Genomic DNA, 27,518 nt, shown 5'->3' with positions numbered 1-27,518 from the left:
TAGTTGGCAAATGTGTTACTTTACTTTATAATAAGAGGAAAAAACAATTAATACTAGAAGAATAAGACAATGCTATTTTAGAGGTGATCACTAATCGAGCCAGGCTTGTTAACAACCAACATTCAATTGTCCCCTCTTCGTATCTTGTAATACCCCGAACCTTAAACCCGTTTTATTATTTACTAATTATGTTTATTAGCGTAATGAAGTTCTAATTTTCTTTAAAATGATTATGGTTAAGATTATTTTCTAAATAAATAAATTTATTTAGTTTATTGTAGAAGTGATTTATATTATGATAAACGATTTTATAATATAGTTTATGAATTTAATAAGAAAATCCTACATGTTTACTATATGATTTTGAATTGATATTTTGAAGTCCAACCTAATCTAACACTTGTAAAAAGATCCTAATTTGACATTTTTATTTTGACATTCAAAGAAAATAAGAATGAAATGGGAATGAAGAAAGCTGATGTTCAGCTTCTCCAAACCCACACACAACCGACCACCACCTCCTCCTACTTCCCTCTTTGTTCCCTACTCTAAGCTCTCCTATGGTGAACCACCATTCATCCTCTACCACCTTCATTTCTTGTCTCCAAAATCTGTCTATAAATTCATAGAAGCACTAAGCTTTGAAAATCAGGAAACTAAACCCACAAAAATTCACAAATTCTTCTCCTCTCTCTCTCCTCTGTTCGGGTCCCACACCAACACCACCACGTCTGCCGCCAGCTCGCGCGACGCAACAGTCGCCGGCCACCTGCCCGACATCCGCCGACCACCCGCAGATCGCCGGAGCTCCGTCTGCAACTCGCACTCTCCCTCCTTCCCCACGCCCTTCTCGCTCGCTCCTCTTCTTTGCGCGTTGCTGCACCGCGCGCACCACCTACGACACGCGCCACACCACCGCGGACCCCCCTGTTGCGTTGTGCTCGCCGGAGTTCGCCGGAGGCCCTGCCGCCTCTGTTTCGTCCCTGCTCCAAGTGAGCAGAGGTACTATACCCCCTTCCCTCCTTTCATTTCCTTTTAAAAATCTGATATCAAATGTTAAATCCCAATATTCACATTGTTAGATGCTTTGGTTATGGGCCTAAAAGGACTGATTTGCTTAGTAAATTAATCTAGTTGAGTTTGTTGCTTCCATTTGATGGGATTTAGATTTCCATAAGGGATAACTAAAGTTATTTTGTTAATTAATCTACATGGGCCTAGAATCTGATTTGCAACTCAATTCTATTGTTGCATGTGTATTAGTTGGGCTCAAATATGATTTTCTTATAATGTTAGTGATGTTACTTTTAATTATTGGGCTAATGGAGTTAAATTGAAGTTGGTTTAGTGTTTTATTAGGCTATGCTAGTATAATTTATTAAATAAATATAATGTTGGGCTTATAATTTGATTTACATTAGTTAAACCAACTATATTCCATTGTTGCATGTATATTATGTGGGCCCAAATTTGATTATTATAATGTCAATTAAGCCACCTGGTTAATTGTTGGGCTATTAGAGTTAAACTAAACTGATTTGTCCAATTAAACTACCTAGTTGATTTTATTCTCTGACTTATTGGGCTAATGAAAGACTAATTTGATTTAATTAGTTCAATTAAGATACTTGGTCAAATCCTTTTAATTAGGTTACTTTATTCTTATGATTAAGTTATACTATATTAAATACTTTATTATAGGAAATGGTTATAAATGGTTTATCTTAGATAATTTTCATTAACCAATGTTGATGGCATTATGTTACACTTAAGATGTATTTACTAACTATATCAGGTTATCATTATATTTTAGTAATTTGGAAAGCTAAGTGTATCACTGGATTAATGTGAAGATTATTTTAGAGTTTGAATTATATTTAAGGATGATAGTCAATTATGTGAACTATATCTTTAATAAGCTTGTTATATGGATGTGAAGGAGTATGGAATAAATATGTCTTTCGTTTCATAAGTGAACAGAATGTGTGAAAAGATGACTCTTGTTCTTATGAATGACGCATATGGAATGTCTACTATGATAAATGTTCATGTATGCCGTATATGCCAAAGTATACCTTTTCATTTGAAACAATCTGAAAGTATAATTGACTCTTAAATGATATGGAGTATGAAAAGACAACTATGTTTTTGTTATGCTTCTGTTATGATTCTGAAAGTATTTAAAGTTATGAGATATAATTATAAATATTCAAATTATGCAAAAGTATATGTTAAGATCATTCTGAAACGAACGGAAAGTGTAGGATGTATGACTTTGATATGAGTTGATTACTATGTAAATGATGTTTATCAAATGATTTGAGGCTATGTGGTATATGATGATCATGATGTTATGAAAACACGATTGTGATTACCTTTCCTGATTGTGATTATGAGTATGATTATGAAGATTTCTGATGAAATGAAATGACTTTGATGTTCATGAAAATATGAGGATGATGACACTATGATGTTAATGATGCTTCATGATTATGATTACGATGATGTAATGTAATTATGATATGTATAAGGAACAGAACATGATAAAGTAAAGTGAAAGATGGTTCTTGGCAGTATCTTACGGGTACCGCAAGTGTCACCTTTGTTGTGGCCACCCGACGGGTTACGGGTACCGCAAGTGTCACCTTTGTTGTGGCCACCCGACGGATTTATGATACGGGTACCGCAAGTGTCACCTTTGTTGTGGCCACCCGACGGATTTATGATACGGGTACCGCAAGTGTCACCTTTGTTGTGGCCACCCGACTGATTTATGATACGGGTACCGCAAGTGTCACCTTTGTTGTGGCCACCTGACTGATTTATGATACGGGTACCGCAAGTGTCACCTTTGTTGTGGCCACCCGACGGATTTATGATACGGGTACCGCAAGTGTCACCTTTGTTGTGGCCACCCGACAGTTTACGGGTACCGCAAGTGTCACCTTTGTTGTGACCGCCCGACGGATAAATGATACTTGCCAAGTTACCAATGTAAATAAATAAGATGGAAAGATAAGGATAAAGCTTATGATATGATATGAATTATTGAGATGATTCTTATATGTTATGACATTATGAAGTATGATGACTCTAACGTTATGAAAATGTGATTGTGAATGTAATTGTGTGTTATGATTTCACACACTATGTTCACAATGTATGAGGTGAAATATATGGGCTGACTTATGCATATAATGATTACGATCAGTGACACCATGAGTGATTCTCAAAGTATATGTTTAAGAATGGTATATGTTATGTGTAACCTTCATGTTTAGCAATTATGCATGCTCGTATATGTTATGAAATGATGAGTTCGAATGTGTGTATATGATTTTGTAATGATATGGCTATGTGATGCTATGACTCGATGAATGCTCATGAATGTTATGAATAAGCATGTTTATGAAGTATGGTTATACGAATTATGAATCTAGTATGATTTATGGATGTTGTTCGGGAATATGAATATATGCAAGTTTGTAAAAGTGGATGGTTCTGCTGGCTTGGCATTATGAATTGAACTGGCAAATGGGTAAGTTACAGGTGGAGGAATTATGTGATATACGAATAAAACGGACTAAAATGGTCATATGAGAATGTTAATGTTATGTCCAAAACCTGTACTTGCCAATGAACTATGATCATGCAAATGTTCCTTGTCAGCAGACTATTCAATGATGACGTTTTCTGGTAGTATTTCCGAACAATTACCAATACAATGTATGGTTTATGATACCCTTCTTTATGTCAAACACATGCTATCGCCTGTTATATAAATTTGGACATAATTAAGCTACAATATGAGGTATGGTATTGATTGTAGTAAGTTATATGTGTTGTTATGAGTTACTAGCAAAAGACTAAAGCAATAAAGTTGTAGAACATTATCATGTTATCTTAAATTCCTGATGAGAAGTTGATATATGAAAGTCATAAATTAATGTACTAAATACTTATAAAAAGGATTAAAGGTAGTGATATGATTCTCCCATGCTAAGTTGGATTAAGGTGTGCATCGATGTTAATGTTGCTATGTGGTTGTAATATGGTTATGAACAATGTGAACATGTTGGTGATTATGTGAGAGTCGTAGACACCAAAGCATGTCTTAAGAATGTTTTACGGGTTAGTACTCAGCGTTGTGCTGATATGTGTCAAATGTTTTGTTTTGTCACTACTGTGGCCTGTCACTTTGGTGGGTGGCAGTGTTACAATAGTTTCAGGTTGAAGTTATGGAGCACCCCTTCCAAGGTAGAAGCAGTTTCATGCTAAGAGTTCAACTATGATGATTTTATGTTTCTTTTGAGGCGAGGACGTTCCGCTTTGGATTAGATAATAATAAATGAGTTAGTTTCATTTCTAGTGCTGGATGAGCAATATTGCTCCTGATTCACTTTAGCTGTACTCCGCAGAAGCGTTGAGTTAAGGATTTGGGAATGTTTTATTTGTAACAGGTCTCTCAAGCATTTTTTTTTCCCATTATAGGTTGTCCAAATTACAAAGGAGACTCTGCCGAAATTTCTAGAGAATAATTAAACTATTATTAAAGTGTTTTTGTAAAGAGTGACAAATCTAAGAAATGTCCATGTAAGTTAATGTTAAATGTTGCCTTGTACTTTCCCTTAGTGGAAAGTACGGCGGTAACGCGCCGGCTAAGTTAAGGTTTTCCGCTGCTAAACTTGATTAGTTGACTTAATAAGGATAAGTTAAGTCGGGGCGTTACATATCTAATAAGTATTATTGTGATATTTGCGGTTCTTAGTGGATGAGTAAAGTGCATTTGGAGGAGGATCCTTAATATGATCACTCACTATTATATTTATACACATTTCTAACACCCTATACATCTACATATAATGAGTTGAGCATATATTGTTAAGTGTGAAATGATTATGTTATGTCACTATTATATAGTCTGAAAAACAGAATGGCAGCACGAACCAAGAGTGTCGAATCTTCAATAAAAGACAAGCTTAGTAGTTTGCCTACTAACTGTATTGATCATCGTATTTACAAAGTACCTGAACACTTTCGCAAGGTAAAAAGAGAATGTTATATGCCTTTTGTTGTTTCAATTGGTCCTATTTACTATAAAAATCAGTCCTTAAAATCATCACAAGAGCTAAAATTAAGGCATCTCCAATGCTTTATGGAACTTGCTCGGATGCATAACGATCCAACTTACAGCTTAGGGAAACTTCAAGATTTTGTGGAAAGGTGGGAGTGTAAAGCTCGTTCGTTCTATGCAGATAAAATAAGTATTGGGAGACATGACTTCCTCGAGATGCTGATGGTCGATGCTGCATTCATCATATGCTATATTGTGTTGCGAATTGTTCAAAAAAAAATCTCTACCCATAAATCCTATGAAAAATATGATGGCATGGGAGGAGAAAGTGCAACAAGATTTGTTTCTTGCAGACAATCAACTCCCATTTTTACTTGTTCATGAATTATATCACGCGACACTTAGTAGAGTTGCTGATGAAAATCCATTCAAAGAACTTGTTCGTATGTTTATAGGTCAAACTAATATTCCTAGAAGAGCAGCTGCAACTAGTACTGAAGGTAGGCGGAAAGTAAGGGATGGAAGATGTTAAGGATTTGGTCGATTTTTTGCGAATTTGTTGCTTACCTTTCAATCGTAGTCATTACCAAAACCTCATAAACAATTATGAGAGACCTTGGTGCCTACGACCTCCAAGCGCCAAGGAGTAAAATTTATAGCAACACCTGTTAATTGTCTGATTATATGAAAATGGGCCTGGGTAACCCAATAAAGAGGAGAGAGTTTAGTCCACTTACAATTAGGAGGTTCCATCCTAAAACCAATTCGTGATAGGAGGAGTAACTCCTCATCTTATAAAGTGGTTTATTCTCTCCTCTTTCTCCAATGTGGGACGCTCACAAGTGAACTTTCAATGGGTTTGAACACACCTGATGCAGGGGCATCTAGCTTGAACAATCAAGGTCTTCTTCTACATGATCAAAAGAAGAACATGGCGAAAGAGGTTCAATTTCTTAGCCTAACTAGCTCGGTTTATTCTAAAACCTTACTTAAGCACCTTGATTAGGCTAATCCTATGTTAATCTCTACTTAAGCAAGATTAGTTAATACTTAATGACACCTTAATCATCATTATGTATTGGTAATAGTTTAGTAAGTGATTAGTAGCCTAATTACATACTTAAGTTAAGTTAATCATGTTTAAGAGCTAAGCTAGTTTAGCTTCATTGTAATCCGGTTCTAAGCAAGCTTAGGAAGTTGTTTTTGCTGCATTTTGGTGCCACCTCCTACTGATTTGAAGACTTAGGGAAGAGGAGAAGCCCATATGAAGTTCACATGGCCAAGGGAAGCTACATCCAATAAGAGAAGAAGACTTCATGTGAAGGCATGCTGCTGCCCAGCTCCTGCGTCCAGACTAGCTTCATTTTGAAGCTTTTGGGCAGCAATCATTTGAGCTGCAAATGGTACAATCTTTTGAGGAGTTATAGTTTAATATGTTTACTTTAGTATTCCATTGGTATTCGTCTGTTTTGTAACTTCCAATAGGGAATTAAGCTAGTTTTTAGAAAGTGTGCTGAACAGTTTGTAATATTTGTGTCTTGTAGTTTATTAGCTTAGTTGGCGTGGCAAATGAAGTCCAAATCAGCTGAAATTTGGACACAAGGTAGACATATAAGTTAGCTTTGTACTCTTTTTGGAATCAAGTCATTTGAATGAAAATTGAAGCTTTTATGCTTGAAACACTAAGCTGTGTGCTTATTGTATTTCCGGTCAGTTTAGACCATTCTCAAATCTTTGCTTAATTCTTCACTTAAACGTTGATTTAGTGAATGAAACTCAAAGTAGATGCAAGTTAGAAGCTTATTGTTATAACTTGATCTTAGATTGGTGGTATTTGGTTTGTGAAAGTTGGTGGTTGTTCAATCTAATTGAACCGGTTTGTAACAAAAGTTTATGTTTCTTTCTTTGTTCTTGTTTCTTTCTTTGAATGCTCTTGAAACTTAATCAATATGTATCATTTGGTATCAGAGCTGTAGGTTGATTAAGAGCATTCTAATTCATCCCTTAAACACATTAAACACACATACAAAACCCAAACACAATCCCCCCAAAACCGAACCTAATTCTAAGCCAAACACACTTCTTTTCTTCTTTCTAGCCTATTCTTGTTGAGGTTGAATCAATCATGAGTGGAGGTGAAGAAAATCAGTTTAAAAGAGGTATGAACTTGAGTGAAGCAAGGTTGGTAGGAGTGGAGAATCAAATAGCCACTTTAAGTGAACAAATGGCTAATTTGATGACTGTTGTTAGAGAAGGGTATAGAGGACCTTTAAGGAGGGATAATGTGGAGGATGAAGGTGTGCTATGATAGTAGTGAGGAGTTCTTCTGAATCTTCAAGAACTAGGAGAAAACCACAAAAGAAAGATGATTTTAGAGACATTAAGTTAGAAGTTCCTGAGTTTGATGGAAACCTTAATCCAGATGCTTATTTGGAGTGGGTTTCAAGGTGTGATCGAATCTTTGAACTTAAGGAGTATGATGATGTAAAATCTTTCAAAGGTTGCTGTAGCTAAACTAAAGGGGTATGCATCCCTTTGGTGGGAAATGTTATTAGCTAGAACTAGAAAACAAAAGCCTAAAATCAAGAGTTGGAGTAAGCTAAAAAGAAAATGAGGGAGAAGTTTTTACCATCTACTTACACCTTGATTTGTATAACCAATTGGCCGAAATTTCTCAAGACCATAAAGGGTAGAACATTACATCCATGAGTTTGAAAAGTTGTTAATGAAATTAGATGTACAAGAAAGAAGAGCAAACAATGTCTAGATTTCTAGGAGGCTTAGAAAAAGACATTAAGAGGAAGGTGGAGTTACATCCTTATTCTACCTTAGATGAACTCTTTAAGTTAGCTCTTAAAGTTGAAAAACACATTAAGGAGAAGAAGAAGAAACCTTTTGTGAAGGGAACTACCTATCCTAGGGAGTTTCTAATGTTAACACACCATACACATCTCCTTACACTCCTAAAGGTGATGGTTCGAAAGAGTTGATAAAGGGAAGAAAGTAGTGGATGAAACCTCAAAAAAATCTGATGTAAGTGCTTTAAGTGTCATGGTTATGGTCATTATCAAGCTCAATGTCCTAATAAAAGAGTAATGACTTTAATTGACATTAAAAACATTGAAGAATCACTTGAACATGAGAGACAAGAAGAGGAACTTGAAGAGAGGCCGAATGTAAGAAGCTTTGGAGGTTGGAGAGGTGACTCAAGGTGATCATTTAAGCCTTGTTTTAAGAAGAGTTCTTCATGCCAAAGAAGCTGAATTGGTTCCTTCTCAAAGGGATCAAATCTTTCAAACAAAAGCTTGATTGGAGGGAAGATATGCTCGATGATAATTGATGGAGGAAGCTGCACCAATGTCGCCTCATCTTCTATGGTGGACAAGCTCAATCATGCTACTTTTCACATCCAAAACCATATAAGCTTCATTGGCTTAATGATGGCAATTGTGTGGAGGTAACAAAACAAGCTTTAATTAGCTTTTCTTTTGGAGATTCTTATAAAGATGAAGTTTTATGTGATGTATTACCTATGGATGCATGTCATGTACTCTTAGGTAGACCTTGGCAATCTGATAAAGAAGCCTTACATAATGGTAGGACTAATACATACACTTTCATGCATAATAAGAGAAAAATTGTGCTTAGTCCTAGTCCATGGCCGAATACTTTAAAACCAAAAACAACACCACCTAAAACACAAACAAAAAAACCTTAATCCTTTCTAAACCACAACTTGACAAAGCTGTAGAAAAGGGGAAGGTTATGGATGAAAATGATGAGAATTTTGATGGAGTGCACGAAATGGTTAAGCCTTTAGTGAAGGAGTTTGGTGATGTCTTTCCTATTGATCTTCCATGTGGTTTGACAAGTACTTTCATGAGACTTATGCACGAGGTACTCAGGCTCTTCATTGGTATCTTTGTTGTTGTTTATTTTGGTGATATTCTTGTGTATAGTCAAAGTGAACAGGAACATCTAGTGTGGTTACATCTAAGGAAGAAAAGATTTCCTACAAGAAAGAAGAACAAGCTAATGCCACGAAGTGATGGTCCTTTCAAAGTGCTGAACATCTCTGCTACATTCAATGTTGGTGATTTAGCTCCATACTTGCTGAAGATTTTGAATTACAAGAAGACCTTTTCGAACCTGAGGAGAATGATGCAGGGCATCTAGCTTGAAAATCAAGGTCTTCTTCTACATGATCAAAGAAGAACATGGCGAAAGAGGTTCAATTTCTTAGCCTAACTAGCTCGGTTTATTATAAACCTTACTTAAGCACCTTGATTAGGCTAATCCTATGTTAATCTCTACTTAAGCAAGATTAGTTAATACTTAATGACACTTAATCATCATTATGTATTGGTAATCAAGTTTAGTAAGTGATTAGTAGCCTAATTACATACTTAAGTTAAGTTAATCATGTTTAAGAGCTAAGCTAGTTTAGCTTCATTGTAATCCGGTTCTAAGCAACTTAGGAAGTTGTTTTTGCTGCATTTTGGTCCACCTCCTACTGAATTGAAGACTTAGGGAAGAGGAGAAGCCATATGAAGTTCACATGGCAAGGGAAGCTACATCAATAAGAGAAGAAGACTTCATGGAAGGTGCTGCTGCCCAGTCCTGCGTCCAGACTAGCTTCATTTTGAAGCTTTTGGGCAGCAATCATTTGAGCTGCAAATGGTACAACTTTTGAGGAGTTATAGTTTAATATGTTTACTTTAGTATTCCATTGGTAGTTCGTCTGTTTTGTAACTTCCAATAGGGAATTAAGCTAGTTTTTAGAAAGTGTGCTGAACAGTTTGTAATATTTGTGTCTTGTAGTTTATTAGCTTAGTTGGCGTGGCAAATGAAGTCCAAATCAGCTGAATTTGGACACAAGGTAGACATATAAGTTAGCTTTGTACTCTTTTGGAATCAAGTCATTTGAATGAAAATTGAAGCTTTTATGCTTGAAACACTAAGCTGTGTGCTTATTGTATTTCCGGTCAGTTTAGACCATTCTCAAATCTTTGCTTAATTCTTCACTTAACGTTGATTTAGTGAATGAAACTCAAAGTAGATGCAAGTTAGAAGCTTATTGTTATAACTTGATCTTAGATTGGTGGTATTTGGTTGTGAAAGTTGGTGGTGTTGTTCAATCTAATTGAACCGGTTTGTACAAAAGTTTATGTTCTCTTTCTTTGTTCTTGTTTCTTTCTTTGAATGCTCTTGTAATCTTAATCAATATGTATCATTTGGTATCAGAGCTGTAGGTTGATTAAGAGCATTCTAATTCATCCCTTAAACACATTAAACACACATACAAAACCCAAACACAATCCCCCCCAAAACCGAACCTAATTCTAAGCCAAACACACTTCTTTTCTTCTTTCTAGCCTAATTTCATTGTGAGGTTGAATCAATCATGAGTGGAGGTGAAGAAAATCAGTTTAGAAAGGGTATGAACTTGAGTGAAGCAAGGTTGGTAGGAGTGGAGAATCAAATAGCCACTTTAAGTGAACAAATGGCTAATTTGATGACTGTTGTTAGAGAAGGGTATAGAGGACCTTTAAGGAGGGATAATGTGGAGGATGAAGGTGTGCTATGATAGTAGTGAGGAGGTTCTCTGAATCTTCAAGAACTAGGAGAAAACCACAAAAGAAAGATGATTTTAGAGACATTAAGTTAGAGTTCCTGAGTTTGATGGAAACCTTAATCCAGATGCTTATTTGGAGTGGGTTTCAAGGTGTGATCGAATCTTTGAACTTAAGGAGTATGATGATGTAAAATCTTTCAAGGTTGCTGTAGCTAAACTAAAGGGGTATGCATCCCTTTGGTGGGAAAATGTTGTATTAGCTAGAACTAGAAAACAAAAGCCTAAAATCAAGAGTTGGAGTAAGCTAAAAAAGAAAATGAGGGAGAAGTTTTTACCATCACTTACACCCTTGATTTGTATAACCAATTGGCCGAATTTCTCAAGACCATAAAGGGGTAGAACATTACATCCATGAGTTTGAAAAGTTGTTAATGAAATTAGATGTACAAGAAAGAGAAGAGCAAACAATGTCTAGATTTCTAGGAGGCTTAGAAAAAGACATTAAGAGGAAGGTGGAGTTACATCCTTATTCTACCTTAGATGAACTCTTTAAGTTAGCTCTTAAAGTTGAAAAACACATTAAGGAGAAGAAGAAGAAACCTTTTGTGAAGGGAACTACCTATCCTAGGGAGTTTCTAATGTTAACACACCATACACATCTCCTTACACTCCTAAAGTGATGGTTCGAAAGAGTTGATAAAGGGAAGAAAGTAGTGGATGAAACCTAAAAAAATCTGATGTAAGTGCTTTAAGTGTCATGGTTATGGTCATTATCAAGCTCAATGTCCTAATAAAAGAGTAATGACTTTAATTGACATTAAAAACATTGAAGAATCACTTGAACATGAAGGAGAAAGAAGAGGAACTTGAAGAGAGGCCGAATGTGAAGAGCTTTGGAGGTTGGAGAGGTGACTCAAGGTGATCATTTAAGCCTTGTTTTAAGAAGAGTTCTTCATGCCAAAGAAGCTGAATTGGTTCCTTCTCAAAGGGATCAAATCTTTCAAACAAAATGCTTGATTGGAGGGAAGATATGCTCGATGATATTGATGGAGGAAGCTGCACTAATGTCGCTCATCTTCTATGGTGGACAAGCTCAATCATGCTACTTTTCACATCCAAAACCATATAAGCTTCATTGGCTTAATGATGGCAATTGTGTGGAGGTAACAAAACAAGCTTTAATTAGCTTTTCTTTTGGAGATTCTTATAAAGATGAAGTTTTATGTGATGTATTACCTATGGATGCATGTCATGTACTCTTAGGTAGACCTTGGCAATCTGATAAAGAAGCCTTACATAATGGTAGGACTAATACATACACTTTCATGCATAATAAGAGAAAAATTGTGCTTAGTCCTAGTCCATGGCCGAATACTTTAAAACCAAAAACAACACCACCTAAAACACAAAACAAAAAAACCTTAATCCTTTCTAAACCACAACTTGACAAAGCTGTAGAAAAGGGGAAGGTTATGGATGAAAATGATGAGAATTTTGATGGAGTGCACGAAATGGTTAAGCCTTTAGTGAAGGAGTTTGGTGATGTCTTTCCTATTGATCTTCCATGTGGTTTGACAAGTACTTTCATGAGACTTATGCACGAGGTACTCAGGCTCTTCATTGGTATCTTTGTTGTTGTTTATTTTGGTGATATTCTTGTGTATAGTCAAAGTGAACAGGAACATCTAGTGTGGTTACATCTAAGGAAGAAAAGATTTCCTACAAGAAAGAAGAACAAGCTAATGCCACGAAGTGATGGTCCTTTCAAAGTGCTGAACATCTCTGCTACATTCAATGTTGGTGATTTAGCTGAGGATTTTGAATTACAAGAAGACCTTTTCGAACCTGAGGAGAATGATGCAGGGGCATCTAGCTTGAACAATCAAGGTCTTCTTCTACATGATCAAAAGAAGAACATGGGAAAGAGGTTCAATTTCTTAGCCTAACTAGCTCGGTTTATTCTAAAACCTTACTTAAGCACCTTGATTAGGCTAATCCTATGTTAATCTCTACTTAAGCAAGATTAGTTAATACTTAATGACACCTTAATCATCATTATGTATTGGTAATCAAGTTTAGTAAGTGATTAGTAGCCTAATTACATACTTAAGTTAGTTAATCATGTTTAAGAGCTAAGCTAGTTTAGCTTCATTGTAATCCGGTTCTAAGCAAGCTTAGGAAGTTGTTTTTGCTGCATTTTGGTGCCACCTCCTACTGAATTGAAGACTTAGGGAAGAGGAGAAGCCCATATGAAGTTCACATGGCCAAGGGAAGCTACATCCAATAAGAGAAGAAGACTTCATGTGAAGGCATGCTGCTGCCCAGCTCCTGCGTCCAGACTAGCTTCATTTGAAGCTTTTGGGCAGCAATCATTTGAGCTGCAAATGGTACCACTTTTGAGGAGTTATAGTTTAATATGTTTACTTTAGTATTCCATTGGTAGTTCGTCTGTTTTGTAACTTCCAATAGGGAATTAAGCTAGTTTTTAGAAAGTGTGCTGAACAGTTTGTAATATTTGTGTCTTGTAGTTTATTAGCTTAGTTGGCGTGGCAAATGAAGTCCAAATCAGCTGAATTTGGACACAAGGTAGACATATAAGTTAGCTTTGTACTCTTTTGGAATCAAGTCATTTGAATGAAAATTGAAGCTTTTATGCTTGAAACACTAAGCTGTGTGCTTATTGTATTTCCGGTCAGTTTAGACCATTCTCAAATCTTTGCTTAATTCCTTCACTTAAACGTTGATTTAGTGAATGAAACTCAAAGTAGATGCAAGTTAGAAGCTTATTGTTATAACTTGATCTTAGATTGGTGGTATTTGGTTTGTGAAAGTTGGTGGTTGTTCAATCTAATTGAACCGGTTTGTAACAAAAGTTTATGTTCTCTTTCTTTGTTCTTGTTTCTTTCTTTGAATGCTCTTGAATACTTAATCAATATGTATCAACACCTCTCACTTGTGAGTGTCCTTAGAAATTCAGAGCTAACTGGAAAGGTCAGAGCAATAATCCTCTTAGGGGCTGGACATCCTGTCGAGGTAAATCCTTATCTAGTAGCGATCAAATACCCAGTTTAGACGAGACTCACAACCCGGGCTCTGATACCATGTCAAATTTCAGATTATATGAAAATGGGCCTGGGTAACCCAATAAGGAGGAGGAGAGTTTAGCCCACTTACAAGTTAGGAGGTTCCATCCTAAAACCAATTGGTGATAGGAGGAGTAACTCCTCATCTTATAAAGTGGTTTATTCTCTCCTCTTTCTCCAACGTGCAGTGGGACAGTCACAAGTGGACTTTCAATAGGTTTCGACAACACCTGGTATGAATTTACTAGATATCAAATACACCGGCGGGGTGTTACAGATTTCAAAATTATCAATTTAAGACAGCATAGAAGCTATTCTTCGCAGCCTCATATTTTCCGAACAATGCCACCACTATGAAGATTCATGTTTTATTGATTATGTATTTTTCCTCGATGCATTGATCGACACTCCAGAAGATGTACAAGTACTAGTTCAAAATAAAATCATTGATTCTTGTCTTGGTAGTGATGAGCGAGGTGGTGACTATCATAAATCGAATCACTACATGCAATATGTTATATGCTCCTAATTTCTACTATTCTCAAGTGAGTCGAGATTTGCATGCGCATGTTACCAATAGAAGGAATAAGTGGCGTGCTATATTGATGAGAGATTACTTCAATCATCCATGGTCACTCATTTCTGTGGTCTATTTGGTGTTACTTCTTATTCTCACAGTTTTACAGGTTTATACTGGTTTTAAAGGATAGCTATATATTGTACGGTTTATGTAGATGGAAGTAACTGTTGGATTATGCTCCAAAATTAGTCAAATAGTTTTCCTAATAATTTGACTTAATTGCTAATAATTAGTTAGTGGGTTAACAAGTAGTAGTCTATATAATGGTCTATTTAGTGAGATATATAACAAGTAGTGGGTTAAGTAGTGGGCATGTTATTAGTAGTGTTTTGTATGCCTATTTAAAGATTGTTTTGTTTAGTTATTTATGTATGAAAAATATAAAAATGTAGTCTTTCTAATTTCTCTCCAAGTTTCTCTTTTTTCTCTTCTAACATTCTACAGTAACTAGATGTTACTTGCTGTAGTCTTTACATTCTATTCCTTCATACTAATAAATTATGTATATAATTTAGGGAATGCCTCATTGAATATCAATTATTAAGGAACATGTGCAATATTTTTTTCAAAATTAGTATTATTATTCAATAATATTAATCAACGATGATTACAATATCTGGTAACCCTGTCATATATTTGATCCCACCCAGATATGTTTGCAAGTGAGATAATTGTCTCTTCAACACGGCTGCATCTCTCTTTGGGAGACGAGCGAGTCTCCCTGCCTTTTGTTCCATTATCAAGTCCCTGAATTTATGAAGTCTCGTTTCTGTCGTGGACCAATTCGCTAAAAGAAACAAGAACCACAACTACTAATTCATCGCTAATATTTTTCCGAAAAGTCGAAAACTAAGTGATAGAGGTTTTGTAAAATCTTCTAAGTTGTTAAATCGGTAAAAGAATTGGAGTTGGTTGAATGTATTTACCAAAATAACCTAATCCTTTTTTTGTAAGACCCGCATAGAAATAGGCTACTCACGTGAGTAAAGCTAAAGCAAGAGTAGTATTTATATCATTAGTGGGTGCGGCTAACTCCCCGTGAGATAACTGCATGATATTCCAAGGTAAAAGAGCCGCCCCTGACCAATTAGAAACAAAAATAAATAGAAAACATAGTCCCAATAAAGGGAACCCAAGGGTATTGTACGTCAAATAACATCAAAAGTCTTGGTTTCAGAAGATGGAATGTCTAATGTTTTTTTGCCCGGAGAACTAATTGGCTTGTTTCGGGCGGAACGGACGGGACGGGCTTTGGAAGAAGCGATATGTTACCGAGCTACCTTATTGGGAATAACGAGAGCATCTTTGAATACTCAAAGTTTTATATCCGAAGCGAGTTTTCAAGAAACTGCTCGAGTTTTAGCAAAAGCGGCTCTACGGGGCCGTATCGATTGGTTAAAAGGACTAAAAGAAAACGTTGTTCTGGGGGGGGGGATACCCGTTGATATCGGATTCAAAGGATTCGCACACCATTCAAGTCAACATAAGGGCATTCCCTTGAAAACAAAAAAATTATAATAATTATTAATATTAATATCAATTATCATTATTATAATAATTTTAAATTATTATTATTATTATTATTATTATTATTATTATTATTATTATTATTATTATTATTATTATTATTATTATTTCAGTGCAATTCAGTTAAGTTAAGTTAATTTCTGTACCATTATATTATGTTTTGTTCCGTTCTGTTCTGTTCAATTCAAATTCTCTCGTTACAAAAGAATAGAGTTAAGTATACTTATGGGTACTGACCTTTGGATGTAATTGCAGTTTACTCACCCAAACTTTAAAAGTTGCAATTTGCTCACGCAACATACTTTTCTGTTAACATGGCCCACTAACTTCCACTAACATTCTGATATTTAATTAAAATAATAAAATGCACAAGAATCTAGGAAGGTGTAATGAATGGACATTTTGATCCCCACACTTTTTTTTACCCATTATCCTATCAATTATCTTTCTCCTCATTTCTTTTTTTTGACAGGAAAATGATAATTTTTATTAACTACTCCATTAAATCTGCAAAGTGTATTTATTTCTAAAAGTGGACTTATATTAGCAGTATACTTAACTTTGTACACCTAAGGGGTCTCAATAGCTGTATACTTAACTAGCAGTATACTTAACTCCATACACCTAAGGGGTCTCAGTAGCTGTATACTTAACTCCATACACCTAATGGTGGACTTATACTTAACTGCGTACTAAATATACACTTTTAGCATTAATAATTGGCAGTAGCAATTTCAATTGTGGGCCCAGGAAGAGAGAGATCAGGGGGAAGGGGGAACATCGAGAAAGAGAGGAGGGAGAAGAGGAGGAGTGCAGCGGGGTAGCGCAGGGGATGGAGGAGAAGGCGGTGGTGCTGGCGGCTTGTCGGCGACGGTACGCGCGGGGTTTGGGCGACAAAGGGGAAGGGGCAGACGAGTGGTGGTGATGGTGGTGTCCGGAGTTGTAGGTAGTTGGTGTTTGAAACTTTCTGATTTTTGGGTGGAAATGAATAGTGAAATTAGCATACTTCCTCCGTTCCATAATAAGTGAACATAGGGATTGGGAACAAGATTTAATAAACATCACTTTCAAAAGCCAAAAAATCATAAAATATCCTTTTTATTATCAAAAGGAGGAGAGAGAAAAGCAAACCACACAAGTTTGTGATGGACACTCTTGTCATTTTGTCACTTTCTTTTATCCATTTAAGGTATGTTTCACTTATTTTTAAACGTTCTAAAATAGTAAGTGTTTCACTTATTATGGAACGGAGGAAGTATTATTTATAGTATGTAAATTTTAGGAATTAAACTTTATCAAACTAATAGATACTTAATGTTGAACAATACTTGGGGATTAAGGTGTTCTAGAATGTCTTGGTAAACAAGGAGAGAAAGCTTGAGGAAGAAGATGAATTGTGTGGTCATGGAGATTTTTCATTTTTGGAAAATTTCTAATTCTTTTGCTATTAATAAAATTAGTACTTTCCTACTCTCTTTTATTATACCACCGTACTAACTTAGCTTATTTTATCAAATACTTGATTTTATTTTGTTTCAAATATATTAGAGAAGTGATTAAATAAATAAATAAATTTTAAATAATTTATTTAAGCTAATTATTAATGTTAATCAAGTTTAAAATTTCGGGATATTACAAAGAAGGAGAAGTGGGCGTTAACTAGAGAATTTTGGAGAAAAAACACATTTTTTTTTGGAGCCATAAATAGCCAGATTAAGTTAATGTTGGGAATTAAATATCTGTCCTGTAAAATTTTAAAAAATAATATTATTATAGTATTTTTCAAGACGAATCCAACAGTATAATTTTTATAATTTTTACTTATCGTATTTGAGAGATATTTATGGTCAAAGCAAATTTTCGTAAAGCGTGAATGCCTTATATTTTGAAACAGAGGGACTATATAGGTGTCAGTTTCGTTTTTTGGGCCGCATAATTTTTTTATATATTAAATTCGAAGTTAATAGAATATTTAACATCGTTATACTTTGGGTGAGCAAACTGCAACTTTTAAAGTTTGGATGAGTAAACTACAATTACATCCAAAATTCAGTACCCAAAAATATACTTAATTCCAAAAAAATAGGACCTTTGTGGAGGCATTCCCTAAATGATACAGGAGTCTAAGGACTTCAACTGTTAGACTACAGAATTGAGATAGGAATAGAGAGAGATAAAGAAGGAAGAGAGAAGAAGAGATTTGTATTATATTCAGAATGAATATTACAGCATTAGCTCCTTTGTTATTTATACTACAGCTTACAACAAAAGATCTACAGAATGTCAGAGATTAGAACATTCTCTATTTAACAGAATTTGGCGCCAAAACTGGCTAACAGTTTCTTAACTACTTTATAACAGAATAACAGAATCTTTATTTCTGTTATACTGTAACATTACTTCCCCCTGCAAGAAAAGACTTGTCCCAAAGTCAAGTAGGAATAGGAAAGGAAGGAAACTGACTGACAAATTCAGGAGCAGGGACCCAAGTAGCCTCAAATTCAGGACAGCCTGTCCATTGGACTAAGTAATGGAGAACATCCAGATTAGATATCTGTAGTAGCTTAGTGTCTAGAATTGCCTCAGGGTGCAAAACATCTTGAGAAGTGCCCTGTAGCCAAGGAGGAATATGAGCAGCAGCAGGCAAATGGCCCTGAAATCTTTTGAGCTGAGACACATGAAACACATTGTGAATGTGTGAACCAGCAGGCAATTGGAGTTTATAGGCTACTTTGCCAACCGGAGCTAAGATCTGAAATGGTCCATAGTATTTAGGAGACAATTTATTACTCCTTGCCAACAGACTGTTGTCTATAACCTTGAAGCTTTAACCATACCCAATCATTTGCAGCAAATTGTCTCTCAGCCCTATGTTTATCTGCTTGTTTCTTCATTCTCTCCTGAGCCTTGATTAAATGAGACTTAATCATTTTAATCATAGATTCTCTGCGCTGTAAACTTCTATCAACTTCAGCATTAGCAGATTCTCCAGGTAGGTAAGGCAAGTGAAGTGGAGGAGGTTGGTTATAGACCACTTCAAGCTAGAGAGAAGAAATGTGTATTATACCACCATTCTGCTAGGGGAAGCCATTTACACCAATCCTTAGGTTGATCACTGCACATGCATCTGAGATAGGTTTCTAAACACCTATTAACAACCTCAGTTTGACCATCAGTCTCAGGGTGATAGGCTGAAGATAACAAGAATTCAGTGCCTTGAAGAGAAAATAAGCCTTTCCAAAATTGGCTAATGAAAATTGGGTCCCTGTCACTGACTATGGACCTTGGCCACCCATGAAGTTTAAAAACATCATCCAAGTAAGCCTGAGCTACTTGTAAAGCTGTGAAAGGATGTTTTAATGTAAGGAAATGGCTATACTTGCTAAATCTGTCCACAACAACCAAAATAACATCTCTGCCCATAGACTTAGGTAGGCCAGTGATAAAATCCATAGAGACATCTAACCAGACTTCAGTAGGAATAGGTAGAGGCTGGAGTTTGCCAGGCTTGGGAGAAGTGGCATATTTAGAAGCTTGACATGTAACAAAGCTTCTCACAAAATGACTAACATCTCTAGTCATTCCTTTCCAATAGAACAAGCCTCTGACCCTGGTGAGAGTGATTTCTCTACCTGAATGGCCTCCTTCAGGAGAAGCATGTAACCAAGCAATCAACTTGGTTCTCAGGTTGTTATCAGGGCCAACTACAATCTTCCCTTTTCTCCTTAGTAATTCATGCTGTAGAGAAAAATTCTGCACAGGTAGAGAAGCATTGAGCTGCTGCAAAATAAGAATTAAACAGTTATCTAGGGCATAGCTTTGCTGAATTAAATGGTGTAAGTCTGAAGATAGCACAGAAATAGCCATGCACAAGAGAGAAGAGCCCTGGACTCTAGAGAGTGCATCAGCAGCCACATTCTCCTTTCCAGCTTTATATTGTATCTCATAGTCAAAGCCCATCAATTTGCTTAGCCAAAATTGCTGAAAAGGTGTGGATACTTCTGTTGTAGTAGCCATTTCAAGCTCTTTTGATCTGTCTTGATGATAAAATGGTCCCCCATTAAGTATGTTCCCATTTCTGGACTGCACACACAATAGCTAACAATTCTTTTTCATAAACAGAAAGAGCCTGCCACCTAGGACCTAAAGCTTTGCTCAAGAAAGCTATAGGGTGCTGTTGTTGCATCAATACTGCTCCTATACCTGACTTGGAAGCATCAGTTTCAACTACAAAAGGCAGCTTGAAATTAGGAATGGCTAGAACAGGTGCAGAAGTAAGAGCAGTTTTCAACTGATCAAAGGCCAGTTGAGCTTCATCATGCCATCCCCAAGCTCCTTTCTTTAACAAATCTGTTAATGGTTTAGACATCAAAGCAAAACCTTTCACAAACTTCCTGTAATAACCAGCCAACCCCAAGAAGCTCCTTAGTTCCTTTACTGAAGAAGGAGTAGGCCAAGAACTAACTGCAGCAATTTTATTAGGATCTGTTTCTACTCCTTTGGCAGATATGAAGTGACCCAAATACTCCACCTTAGGTATAGCAAAAGAGCATTTACTGGCTTTAGCAAACAACTGATTCTTTTGCATGAGATCAAAGACTTCAGCAAGATGTCTCCAATGAGCTTCTATTGAAGGACTGTAGACCAAAATATCATCAAAAAACACCAACACACTCTTCCTTAATAAAGGTTTAAAAATGGCATTCATCCATCCTTGAAAGGATGCAGGTGCATTGGTTAAGCCAAATGGCATAACCAAGAATTCAAAGTGTCCTGTATGTGTTTTAAAGGCAGTCTTAAACACATCATCAGGGTGAACTCTCATCTGGTGATACCCAGCCCTCAAATCAAGTTTACTAAACACAACAGCTCCAGACAATTCATCTATTAATTCATCTACAATAGGAATAGGAAATTTATTCTTTACTGTCCTATTATTCAATTCTCTATAGTCAACACATAACCTCCATGTGCCATCTTTCTTGCCAACCAAAACAACAGGAGAAGCAAATGGACTAGAGCTGTTTTGAATAATACCTCTATCCAGCATTTCTTGTATGAGTTGTTCAATAACATCTCTCTGCTTCAATGGATACCTATATGGCCTAATGTTGACTGCAGTTGAGCCTTCAATTAATGGGATTCTATGATCAAAAACACCCCTTAGAGGTGGTAACTCCTCCGGATCAGCAAATACACTGGCATACTTTTGTTGTAAAGCAAGTAACTCAAGTGCAGGAGTTTGGGAAGACATAGTTTCTAGGTTTAGCAACTGAGTTTCCCCAGCTAGGCACACTTGTCTTACCTGAATCAAACATAACTGGGCAGCATGTTCCAGAGACTTGTTAGAAATGGCATTAGTTACAGCCAATTTCTTAGGGGTGAGACCTTTCAATACAAACTGAACACCATCATAAGTGAACTCCATGATCAACTTTTTAAAATCCCAAAATACAGTGCCTAAAGTACTTAACCATTGAATACCAAGGACCATATCACAGCTGCCCAAGTCTATCAACATCACATCTGTAGTGAATAGTTTCCCATTCATTTCCCATTCAAAATCCTTCACTATATACTGACATTGTAAATTATTCCCATCTGCTACAGTTACTGCTTGGGAAGGAATAAATTCCAACTTACATCCCAGTTTCTTGGCTGTTGATAGGTCCAAGAAGTTATGGGTGCTTCCTGAATCCACCAAGATATGTAATGTCCTGCCCTCCTGAACTCCAGTAAGCCTCATAGTATTATAACTTTGGTTTCCTGATAAAGCATGTACTGAAATACAAGGTTCTGTACCTTGTGGACTCTCTGGCAGTGGTGAGTCTTCATCATTATCAGAGGAAGATCCAGGAATTTCAACTGTAAACAGTTGAGGTTCCTTGAAGTCACACTTATGACCCTTCTCAAATGGCTTATCACAATAATAGCATAGACCCCTTGCAATCTTATCAGCCTTGACATCAGCAGGAATATGCCTTGAGTTTCTTTGTCTTGGGTTAAATTTTGTGAGAGGAAGAGAAGAAGTTGAAGGTTGTAATGGATTAGGTAATAAAGGTGGGTGAGAAGATAATGGAGTTGCTTGGATTGGTTTAGAATAGGCAAAGTTAGATGTGTGTTTAGGGTATTTGGTTGTGTTTAGGCTTAAAGATTCTTCTAATAACCTAGCATACTCAATTGCTTGGGTTATAGAAGTAGGTTTGAAAGCTTTTACCAAGGGTTTGACAGCAGGTTTCATACCTCCTATGAAGCTGTCTAACATGTATGCCTCAGGAAGATCATGATTATCTTGCATCATTAATGACTTTAATGTTTCAAAATCATCAATGTATTGTTCTAGAGATCCATCTTGCTGTAACTTGTTAAATTTTTCAACTACGTTTCTGCTAGAATCATCTTTAAATCTTGCATTAACATCAATTACAAAGTCAGACCAATCAACACCTTTCCTCACAGCTAAGTAACTTGTTACCCAACATTCTGCCTTCTCAATCATATGTAATGATGCTAAATCTACTTTCTGATCATCAGCAATCTTGCAAAGTGAGAAATACTTACTGCATTTCTTTATCCATAGCCTAGCATTAGTGCCATCAAATTTAGGGAACTCCAGTTTAGGTACATACCCCAGAATCCTTGCTGAGCTTCTTTCTCCAGTTTCGGATCTTGGAGATTCAGATGGTCTTCTGTCACCCCTATCATTCTTGAGTTCAGTAATGGCCTGCAACATTCTAGCCATCGATTCTTCAAACAATCTTGATTGAGCTTCTTGTTTCTGAGATTGTTCCTCCAATCTTTGCTCCATACTTCTTAATTGCTCTTCCATAGTAGAAGATGAATTTCTGGTAGCTGGCATTCTTACAAACAGGTTGTGTACAGATCAATTTTGCAAGAAAAGTTTTGTGTTTTAATGGCGGAAATGGGTCCAAGAAAAGAAGAGCTTTGATACCATTGATACAGGAGTCTAAGGACTTCAACTGTTAGACTACAGAATTGAGATAGGAATAGAGAGAGATAAAGAAGGAAGAGAGAAGAAGAGATTTGTATTATATTCAGAATGAATATTACAGCATTAGCTCCTTTGTTATTTATACTACAGCTTACAACAAAAGATCTACAGAATGTCAGAGATTAGAACATTCTCTATTTAACAGAATTTGGCGCCAAAACTGGCTAACAGTTTCTTAACTACTTTATAACAGAATAACAGAATCTTTATTTCTGTTATACTGTAACACTAAACTTGTCCTCAGTTGACTTGCCTCCACTAAATTCCTGAGTTGACTCTGTTTACCAAAAAAACCGCAAGATCGTCGAAATTCCTAGGCCCAAGCTCCCTGTTCTGTTATTTCGAATTTTCCACATTGGTAGCCTATGGAAGGACATGCTCTTAAGCATTAATATTCACCAATCACCAGTCATCACTTTCTATAAGTTTCATAGTTTATCCTCGTGACTTCATCTCTTCCCGTGTGAGACGCCGAAGAGAACCACACCCTTATTTTCTTTTGTAAAATTTCCTTGGTTTTTCTTTCCTTGCAAAAATTTTGTGACATTACACTAATAATTTGCTTGTTGGATTCTGAATTTGCAAGCATATTCATCAGCAAGAGACTATTTCTAGGCTCATTTGCTGTATATTCCAACAGTTGACGTATTTTCCTTCCTAATATGTACTTTACTTATCTCCACTTCTCCAGTTACCTCGAAATCAAAACAATTTGACGATCAATACCACTTCTGCTAAACAACCCATAATTAAATCTCCAACATATGTACTAAAATAGTTATTAGGCCCGAGCTATGCTCGGGGTAAGAAAAGTTTCATTTATTAATATTGTACTTTGATATGATTGCACTAAATACTACTTGGTCTAGTGGTTAAAACTTTAGTACATGAATTTGAGGTCACGGGATCAAAACCTATACTATGCAATCTCTAATTTTTTTATTGTACATGGATTACATGATCTAAAACTCCCTAGGGAGAGCGCCACGTGGCACCGTTTCTGGCTGACGCACGCTTTTTAATATATTAGTATAGATGTCCAACATATTGTTTTGATTGTCAAATTATACAAATTGTTGGACATTTAATCAAATTGTGCAAGGCTAAACAGCCCATAATTAAATGTCCAACATAGTGTTGCCCTGGAATTCGGGTGGTACTCCATTGAGCTACCACCTCTGCTAAATACTATAGATAAAGTCAAATAAATTAGTTCTGACTTTTCAAAATTAGTTATACTTAATTTCCTAAATTATACTTTATCAATTCTGACATTAATGAATTTTATATTAAATTTGATATGATATGCAAAAATATCAATTACATTTTCTAAAATATATATTTTTTTGACGAGAATTACGGTTTCTGAAATAAAACTTTATAAACAATTTACAATTTACTTCAATAATATTTTCCTCCACAACCGCCATCACCACCTAGTCACCACTAGGTACTCCACCCCACCCCTGCACCCGATCCCACATTCCCACCCCCACAGCAAACATCCACCCAGCCCATGCACCCCCTCTCCACAGGCAGCCCCAACCCCACCCCACCCTTGCAGGCAGCCAACCTCCTCACCCCACACTACCCCGCAGTCAGTATGCTGTATTGGATATGTAAAAACTAACCATGATAAATCTCGAATGATGGCTCTTTGCTATTAACAGGGGAAGTAAAATTAGATCTAAGTTAGTAGTTTAACTCTACATAAGAATGTATTTTTCTATGTGGTGAGTCGGCGACCGTGATTGTTCAAAATCTAAGTTATACCATCAACCGTCTCTAAATCTCCAGAATATCCCTATGGTTTTCTAATCCCTATCAATGTCTCTTTGTTAGCAAATCATGTCAGAAATGTTCTGTGGGTTCTGATCTCATTTTAGGTTTAAAAAAATGTCATGCCCCCACCCTAGCCTTCGTCTCTGCTGCCCCTCCCCCTTCGCCTCAACCCCCAATCCACATTTGCACCTCTTTTTCTTCAGTCCTCTTTCAACACTGCTCTATAATATCAAAAAAAAAAAAAAACTTACTGTTCGTTTTTTTTTTACCAAATATCAATTTCTAAATATAAATTTATAAATATCCATTTCAGAATTTATAAATTGTAATTTAGAAAATATCCCATAATTAATTTTGAAAAGTGAAAAATTTCTTTAAATACATATGTGCATATTAGAAATATAGAGTATGTGAATATATCAATTATTATTAGCCATAAATGTCATCTGCTGATAACTTCTTGCTAATATTGATTTCTTATGGTGGGATTTTTTTTTCAAGAAGACTATTTTTTATGTTCATGATGTTCATAATGTAGATCTTTAGATAAATTCATCCTTGTATATTCAAACTCTTTTCTTCTGTTACTTTTTTTCATTATGTATATTTTTTTTGTATGGTTGATTTTTTTTTTTTTTATTGCTTTCGTCACCTTCAGTAATCAAAGACCTAATAATTGTTCCCATGCCTAATAAGATAATTCGGACAATTATTTCCGTTCCCAACATTAATTTGGACAAGTCGGAATAAATTAACGTGCAAACTCTTACTGGATAGTTTCTTTTTAACAACCAAGATTCAGTTGTCCCCTCTTCGTATCTAATAAGTATTATCGTGATATTCGTGGTTATTAGTGGATGAGTAATGTGCATTTGGAGGATCCTTTATTCAGTCACTCACTATTATATTTATACACATTTCTAACACCCTATACATCTACATATAATGAGTCGAGCATATATTGTTAAGTGTGAAATGATTATATTATGTCACTAATATATAGTATGGAAAATAGAATGGCAGCGCGAACCAAGAGTGCCGAATCAATAAAAGACAAGCTTAGTAGTTTGCCTGCTAACTCTACTGATCATCGTATATACAAAGTACCTGAACACTTTCGCAAGGTAAAAAGAGAATGTTATACGCCTTTTGTTGTTTCAATTGGTCCTATTTGCTACGAAGAGTTCTTAAAATCATCACAAGAACTAAAATTAAGGCATCTCGAATGCTTTATGGAACTTGCTCGGATATATAACGACCCAGCTTACAACTTAGGGAAACTTCAAGGGTTTGTGGAAAGGTGGGAGTGCAAAGCTCGTTCGTTCTATGCAGATAAAATAAGTCTTGGGAGAGATGACTTCCTCGAGATGCTAATGGTGGATGCTGCATTCATCATCTGCTATATTGTGTTGCGAACTGTTAAAACATCTCTACCCATAAATCCTATGAAAAATATGATGGCATGGGAGGAGAGGGTGCAACAAGATTTGTTTCTTGCAGACAATCAACTCCCTTTTTTATTTGTTCATGAATTATATCACGCGGCACTTGGTAGACTTGCTGATGAAAATCCCTTCAAAGAACTTGTTCGTATGTTTATAGGTCAAACTAATATTCCTGGAAGAGCAGCTGCAACTAGTACTGAAGGTAGGTTGAAAGTAAGGGATGGATCAGATGTTAAGGATTTGGTCGATTTTTTGCGAATTTGTTGCTTACCTCTCAATCGTAGTCATTACAAAAACCTCATAAACAAATATGAGAGACCTTGGTGCCTACGACCTCCAAGCGCCAAAGAGTTGAAGGACGCAGGAGTAAATTTTTTAGCAACACATCCGAAGGATTTACTAGATATCAAATACACCGGCGAGGTGTTACAGATTCCGGAATTATCAATTCAAGACAACACAGAAGCTATTCTTCGCAGCCTCATATTTTCCGAACAATGCCACCACTATGAAGATTCATGTTTTATTGATTATGTATTTTCCTCGATGCATTGATCGACACTCCAGAAGATGTACAAGTACTAGTTCAAAATAAAATCATTGATTCTTGTCTTGGTAGTGATGACGAGATTGCGACTATCATAAATCGATTCACTACAGGTAGTATGTTATATGCTCCTAATTTCAGCTATTCTGAAATTTGTCGAGATTTGCATGCGCACGTTACCAGCAGGAGGAATAGATGGCGGGCTATATTGATGAGAGATTACTTCAATCATCCATGGTCAATCATCTCTGTGGTGTACTTGGCGTTTCTTCTTATTCTCACTGTTTTGCAGGTTTATAGTGGTTTTAAAGGATAACTATTATAGTGTTTATGTAGATGGAAGTAACTACTAGTTGTTACTTGCTGAGGTCTTTACATTCTTACTCCTTCATAGTTATGAATTATGTATAATGTTTAGAGAAAATCTCATTCAATTTATATATCCATTATTAAAGAGCATGCGCATCATTTATTTTGTCACCAAAACATTACATGCGCAATGAATAAAAAGATTGCATTTAACATTTAAGCTTATTTTTAAATTATACCGTGATTTCTTCATCAACAGAAAATATAGTGACATAAGGCCTTTTTAAGCCTCCCCTCTCCTTTACCCCTTCTTCATCAATTAGGGGGCTGCCATGGATGTTTTCATCCATGGTAAGCCCCTTTTTCCCTTTTATTTTCAGTTTTTAGTTCATTTTCTTGTTTGTTCAATAAATTAGTATCTCTTTATGAGATTTTCTCAAACCCTTTTATGGGTTTTTTAGTTTCTGTGTTGGAAATCTCCTTCTCCCCTATGTGAGTTGTGAGTATGGTTCTTTTGTTTTTAGGTATGAGAAATTATTCTCATTGTTTAAAGTTCGAGGCTCAACATGAAGGTATTGGAATCT

General features: G+C 36.0%; 2 protein-coding genes and 1 long non-coding RNA gene across 3 annotated transcripts; 2 read left to right on the top strand and 1 right to left on the bottom strand.

Moving 5' to 3' along the window:
* The first annotated feature begins 448 nt into the window (after positions 1–448).
* On the top strand, positions 449–4,459 carry LOC125495104 (uncharacterized). Its single transcript, XR_007271791.2, has 2 exons — positions 449–1,002; positions 4,213–4,459. It is a non-coding gene; the product is annotated as an uncharacterized LOC125495104 (long non-coding RNA).
* Positions 4,460–19,899: 15,440 nt separating this feature from the next.
* LOC130590329 (uncharacterized) lies at positions 19,900–22,698 on the bottom strand. The gene has a single exon (XM_057392501.1). It carries the CDS (start codon positions 22,696–22,698, stop codon positions 19,900–19,902), a length of 2,799 nt encoding a protein of 932 aa, XP_057248484.1.
* A 526-nt stretch (positions 22,699–23,224) lies between these two features.
* Positions 23,225–27,071, top strand: LOC104887813 (UPF0481 protein At3g47200). Its single transcript, XM_048638148.2, has 2 exons — positions 23,225–23,496; positions 25,649–27,071. Exon 2 carries the CDS (start codon positions 25,650–25,652, stop codon positions 26,631–26,633), a length of 984 nt encoding a protein of 327 aa, XP_048494105.1. The 5' UTR covers positions 23,225–23,496; position 25,649; the 3' UTR covers positions 26,634–27,071.
* The last annotated feature ends 447 nt before the right edge of the window (positions 27,072–27,518 follow it).

This window comes from Beta vulgaris, chromosome 2 (assembly GCF_026745355.1).
Source record: "Beta vulgaris subsp. vulgaris cultivar EL10 chromosome 2, EL10.2, whole genome shotgun sequence".
NCBI lineage: Eukaryota > Viridiplantae > Streptophyta > Magnoliopsida > Caryophyllales > Amaranthaceae > Beta > Beta vulgaris.
This window is presented reverse-complemented; position numbering and strand designations above follow the sequence as displayed.